Here is a 6753-nt window from a genome sequence, read left to right on the forward strand (position 1 = left end):
CTACTGGCGCGGGTGTCGCCGCAGGCCAGACTCACCACGGCGATATGAGCACAGAATGGCTGAGGGATGAGGTTGGTTCTGCAATATGGCCACTGCCTTGCTAAGATGAGAAAGGGCAGGGTGATTACGGCACCGCGCAGCACCACGGCCAGGCCAATCTTGGCCACAATGGGGCTTGTCAGAATGGTGGAATGTCTCAGGGGATGGCAGATGGCCACGTAGCGATCCAACGCCATGGCCACGAAGATCCCAGTCTCTATCACTGAGAAGCAGAGCACCAAGTACATCTGGGTGAAGCAAGCACTGAAATCGATCTCCCTGGAATTGAACCAGAAGATGCTCAGCGATTTGGGCAGGATGGAGGTGTGAAGGACCAGGTCACTGACAGCCAGCATGCAGAGGAAATAGTACATGGGCTCATGGAGGCTCAGTTCTGTTTTCACGATGTGTAAGATGGTGATGTTCCCCAGGACAGCTATGGCGTATATAGCTCCGAAGGGGATGGAGATCCCGACATAGAACGGCTCCAATCCAGGGATGCCCAGCAGGATGAAGGTTGAGGGGTTGGTGAAGTGGGTTCTGTTGGTATCTGACATGGAGGAGAGGAGGTGCAGATCTCTGAGGCAGAACCGTGTCTCCTGCATGTATCATACTATCCCCTGAGTGGATGCATGGGCCCAGGATCTAGGGTGATGGTCACAGGAAAAATTCCTGGGTAGAGAGACAATGTTAGTATGACACACGACATGCACAAATGGAGGCTATTCTTATGGGAGAAGCAGATTGGTCACCCGACCAAAAAATGCCCGAGGAAGTGAGGAAAGAGATCGACAAATCCAGACTTGTACCCAGAAGTCTCCTACTTTAAAACAAGCCCAACAAAGAAAGCAACAGAACACCACTGGCCATCACCGACAGTCCTCAGCTAAAACCTCTCCAACGCATCATTAGTGATCTACAACCCATCCTGGACAATGATCCCTCGCTTTCACAGGCCTTGGGAGGCAGGCCAGTCCTCGCCCACAGACAACCTGCCAACCTGAAGCAAATTCTCATCGGCAACTTTACACCGCACCACAGTAACTAACTCAGGAACCAATCCCTGAAACAAACCTCGGTGCCAACTCTGCCCACATATCTACACCCGCGATACCATCACAGGACCTAACCAGATCAGCCACGCCATCATGGGTTCCGTCACCTGCACCTCTACCAATGGAAAAGAATAAATGGACACAAATCAGATATTACGAATGGCAATATACAAAAACCTGTACATAAGAACGGCCATACTGGGTCAGATCAAAGGCCCATCCCGCCTAGTACCCTGTCTGCCGACAGTGGCCAGTGCCAGGTGCCCCAGAGGGAGTGAATTGAACAGGTAATGATCAAGCCATCTCTCTCCTGCCATCCATTTCCACCCTCTGACAAACAGAGGCTAGGGACACCATTCCTACCCAGCCTGCCTAATGGCCATTGATAGACTTAACATCCATGAATTTGTCTAGTTCTCTTTCAAACTCTGTTCTAGTCCTAGCCTTCACAGCCTCCTCAGGCAAGGAGTTCCACAGGTTGACTATGCTCTGTGTGCAGAAGAACTTCCTTTCTTTTGTTTTAAACCTGCTGCTCATTAGTTTCATTTGGTGGCCCCTAGTTCTTGTATTATGGGAACAAGTAAATAACTTTTCCTTATTCACTTTCTCCACACCACTTTCTCCACACGACCTTTTTTAGGTCTCTTGCTATGTTTTTTAATTTGGGGTAAATGTATACCCCAAATTAAAAAAACATAGCACAAGACCTAAAAAAGTGTCACCGTGGCTTAACCACCATGTAAAAGAAGCAGTGAGGGACAAAAAGGTATCTTTTAAGAAGTGGAAGTCCAATCCTAGTGAGATAAATAGAAAGGAACATAAACACTGTCAAATCAAGTGTAAAACTGTAATAAGAAAAGCAAAAAAAGATTGTGAGGAACAGCTAGCCAAAAACTCAAAAAGAAATAACAAAATGTTTTTTAAGTACATTAGAAGCAGGAAGCCTGCTAAAAAACCTGTGGGTCCCCTAGATGATCAAGCTATAAAAGGAGCAATCAAGGACGATAAAGCCATTGCGGAGAAACTAAATAATTTCTTTGCTTCAGTCTTCATGGCTGAGGATGTTGGGGAGATTCCCGAATCTGCACCGTCCTTTGTGGGTGATGAATCTGAGGAACTGTCCCGGATTGAAGTGTCATTAGAGGAGGTTTTGGAACAAATAGAAAAACTTAATGTTAACAAATCTCTGGGACCGGATGGCATTCATCCAAGGGTTCTAAAAGAACTTAAATGGGAAATTGCTGAGCTATTATCTGTGGTTTGTAACTTATCCTTTAAATCGGCGTCCGTACCTAATGACTGGAAGGTAGCCAACGTGACACCAATATTTAAAAAGGGCTCTAGAGGCGATCCTGGCAATTACAGACTGGTAAGTCTAACTTCAGTACAGGGCAAATTAGTAGAAACAATAGTGAATAATAAAATTGTGAAGCATGTAGAAGAACATAATTTGTTGGACAAAAGTCAACATGGTTTCTGTAAAGGGAAATCCTGTCTTACTAATCTATTAGGCTGTGTCTACATTGACCCCTATTCCGTAATAGCTATTAGCCAGGGGATAGAATTGGTGGACAGAATTGGTGGACAAGAGAGGGTTGACCGAAGACACGATCAAGCAATTTGTCTTCTGCCATCCCTCTCCAGCCTCTGACAAACAGAGGCCAGGGACACCATTTCTATCCCCTGGCTAATAGCCTTTTATGGACCTAACCTCCATGAAATTATCTAGCTTCTCTTTAAACTCTATTATAGTCCTAGCCTTCGCAGCCTCCTCTGGCAAGGAGTTCCACAGGTTGACTACACGCTGTGTGAAGAAGAACTTTCTTTTATTAATTTTAAACCTGGAGAAGAGACAAGGAAGGGGGTATGTGATAGAGGGGAGCAAAACACAGCATGGACTGGACTATATTCAAAAGAGAGAGAACTATCCTCAGCTAGTAAGGTTTGAGCTAGTTACTCCTTTAAAACAGCTAATTACCCAGCGGCAGATTATCAGCTAAACTGTTTGGGTGAAAATTATTGACAGAAAGAAGGGAATGAACACTGGGAGTTCCTTTAAAAGAGATTATTACATAGTTAAACATTTCCACACTGAAGAGAGGGGGCAATTTGGAGAAAGGCCTTGCTAACTGGCAAAGGGGAGGCAGCCATGTGGAGGGGAAACAAATGCGCAAAAGCGAAACTAGACTGAAAATAACACAAATGAGAAGTGACGGAAATTGAGAAGGGGCACGGAGGAGAGGAGGGAAAGATCCAGGCTTGTCAGTGCTGAGGATGATAAACCAGAGAGTCGAGGATCTGAAGAAGAAACGTGTTCAGGGACTAGGCTTGTTCCGCCCTTGCAAAGTAGCCGGATGGTTTGCAGGTAGAGACAGAGGCCCCGACTCAGTTTCCAGTCCTCAGCACTGAAGTAGGATGTTCAACAGCATCAATGATGGAACCTTAGTGTTAGAAAGAGCACGGTTACCCCCGGCCCGATCCACCCCATATCACCCTGGGACGCAGATGCACACAGTCAGGATCAAAGCGAAAAGAAACGATCAAACAGGCAAATGACAGCACAGGAGTGTGGTAAGCGTATAGCATTTGATCCCATCTGGGGAGGGGTACCCCAGGAGGCTGGGCCCTAAACTGCCCTCGCCTTGGACCTGAAATGGTTCAGGGTCTGTGCTGTGCCTCGGTGGGGGCAGGGATGTCAGCTCGGGGCCTTGGCTGGGGGAGACCAGGGAGCTGGCCCGGCAGGACCAGGCGGTGAGGACCCCCAGCGAGCAGGGTCTACTGGAACGGGGTGAGGTCACAGATGACCCTTCGGGGGCAGGGGTACCCAGGGTGCTGACGCAGCCACTGCCACTCACCTTCCCTCTCTCTGGGGCTCCTCACCGCCCGGTCCTGCTGGGCCAGCCCTCTGCTCTCCCCCAGCCAAAGCCCTGAGCCGACGTCCCTGCCCCCACCGAGAAGTAGCACAGACACTGAGCCACTCCAGGTCCAAGGAGAGGGCAGTTTAGGGCCCAGCACCCTGGGAGACCCCTCCCCAGATGGGATCAGACCCCTAAGAATTAGGTGAGCCCCCTTTAGCAATGAAAGGGGGAACGTGCACAGTGGTTGCTTCCCAGGTAACAATCGCTTGCACTGGGCTTGAAAGAAACTAAAAATGGTTTTATGAAGTGGAAGCAGTAGGATTTAAGTGGTAATAAGTGAAAACAAGCAGAACAAAGTAGGTTACAAATCAATGTGTAAATTCCATGGCCATGGGATAAGAGGGAAGGTCCTTTCTTGGATTGAGAACTGGTTAAAAGACAGGAAACAAAGGGTAGGAATAAATGGTAAATTTTCAGATTGGAGAGGGGTAACTAGTGGTGTCCCCCAAGGGTCAGTCCTGGGACCAATCCTTTTCAACTTATTCCTAAATGATCTGGAGAAAGGGGTAAGCAGTGAGGTGGTAAAGTTTGCAGATGATACCAAACTGTTTAGGATAGTCAAGACAGAAGCAGACTGTGAGGGACTCCAAGAAGATCTCACCAAACTGAGTGATTGGGCAGCAAAATGGCAAATGAAATGTAATGTGGATAAGTGTAAAGTAATGCACATCGGGAAAAATAACCCCAACTATACGTACAGTATGATGGGGGCTAATTTGGCTACGACAAATCAGGAAAGAGATCTTGGAGTTATCGTGGACAGTTCTCTGAAAACTTCCACACAGAGTGCAGCGACGGTCAAAAAGGCAAATAGGATGCTAGGAATTATTAAGAAAGGGATAGAAAATAAGACCCAGAATATCTTACTGCCCCTGTATAAAACTATGGTACGCCCACATCTTGAATACTGTGTACGATGTGGTCTCCTCACCTCAAAAAAGATATTTTGGCCTTGGAAAGGGTTCAGAAAAGGGCAACTAAAACGATGAGGGGTTTGGAACGGGTCCCAGATGAGGAGAGGTTAAAGCGACTGGGACTTTTCAGTTTAGAAAAGGAGACTGAGGGGGGATATGATAGAGGTCTATAAAGTCATGAGTGGTGTGGAGAGGGCCGATAAAGAAAAGTTATTTATTAGTTCGCATAATAGAAGAACTAGAGGACACCAAATGAAGTTAATGGGTAGCAGGTTTAAAACTAATAAAAGAAAGTTCTTCTTCACACAGCGTGTAGTCAACCTGTGGAACTCCTTGCCAGAGGAGGCTGTGAAGGCTAGGACTATAATAGAGTTTAAAGAGAAGCTAGATAATTTCATGGAGGTTAGGTCCATAAAAGGCTATTAGCCAGGGGATAGAAATGGTGTCCTTGGCCTCTGTTTGTCAGAGGCTGGAGAGGGATGGCAGGAGACAAATCGCTTGATCATTGTCTTCAGTCCACCCTCTCTGGGGTACCTGGTGTTGGCCGCTGTCGGCAGACAGGCTACTGGGCTAGATGGACCTTTGGTCTGACCCAGTACGGCCGTTCTTATGTTCTTAAAAGAAACAAAACCGCTTGGCTAATTCTCCACTGAAACCTCAGTGCCAACTCCTCACACTCACACTCATCCTCAAACCCCTTTATCAACTGCACCTCAAACCAGGGCTGCCTTCCCCACCCTGGGGTCTCCGACTCCTTCCCTCAGGTGCAGCCCAGCCAAAAGACCCAGGCCCCTCCTTCCCTATTCCTTTTGTTAAGGAGTTGAGGCCCCTCCCTACCAACCACTGCTCAGACTGAAGGAGAAAAGATTGTTGAACAGCGGCTCATCTAGAAGTTGCGGGTAACACCCTCCATGTCTCCCCTTCACACACTGGAAAGTCACCGAGTATCCCCGCTCCATGTGTCTAATTTTCCACACACAAATGATACGTACAACAGAGTAAGATCAACAGAACCAGCAGACCATGACATGCAGATCGATGGGTTACGTGAAATAATCCGCTCAAACCACCTTTGAGTTCTGTATATTCATGTCCAGGAGTCCAGTTCATAAACCATAGGAGGGGTCCATCACACACCCCACCCTGTTGTGTCCCTGCGCCACAGACATGCGGCCACCATGGAGTGTGTCAGCGGGGACACGGCAGGGTGGCAGAGTGAGGGGGTGGGGGCAGCAGCCGTGTGCAGCGGGACACAACTCGCATTCCGTCCTGTGGCCCGGACTATTGGAGTGAGGCGAAGGAGCTTGCAGGCTGCAAATGACTCGTTTGCCTCCTCCCTGCACCAGCCAGCAGTGAGAGCCAGGCACAGAATGCGAGAATTTCCCCTGGCTCCGGGACAGTCTGGGGGACAGGAACTCTGATCCCGGTGCGCACGGCTGGGCCTCCAGGTCCTTATTGGCGTCTCCCTCCAAGGGGAGATTTACCTCCGAGTGGCCTGAGCAAACGCTGGGCCTAGGGCTCAAATCGTGGCCTCGTATTGCCCATCGACGGACACCCCCCACCCTGCCGTGTCCCTGCGCCACGGACATGCAGCCACTGCAGAGCTGGAGCGCGCCAGCGGGGGCGATCAGGGGCTCAGAGGGACGTTGTGTGATACTGGAGCAAACTCACCCCCGGTGGGAAGGGCCCCGAACGTCTCAAGGTGAAGAGACTCACCCTCAGTCCCACCAAGCCCCCGTCGGCCTGGATTTGGCAAACAGGGCAGCTCCTCATGAAGAGACGGTGCCTGTGAGTGCTGAGAGGGACGTGTCTTCCCTGGGAACCCCC

At 49.1% G+C, this 6753-nt stretch overlaps 1 protein-coding gene across 1 annotated transcript; it reads right to left on the reverse strand.

Annotated features, from left to right (window-relative positions):
• On the reverse strand, positions 1-644 carry LOC149526131 (olfactory receptor 52M1-like). Its single transcript, XM_089774920.1, has 2 exons — positions 232-644; positions 1-100 (listed from the first exon to the last, which is right to left on the reverse strand). The coding sequence occupies exons 1-2, from the start codon at positions 642-644 to the stop codon at positions 1-3; spliced, it is 513 nt and encodes a 170-aa protein (XP_089631046.1).
• Positions 645-6753: the final 6109 nt, after the last annotated feature.

Source organism: Pelodiscus sinensis, chromosome 1 (genome assembly GCF_052426305.1).
Source record: "Pelodiscus sinensis isolate ZL-2025 chromosome 1, ASM5242630v1, whole genome shotgun sequence".
In the NCBI taxonomy this organism is placed as follows: Eukaryota; Metazoa; Chordata; order Testudines; family Trionychidae; genus Pelodiscus; species Pelodiscus sinensis.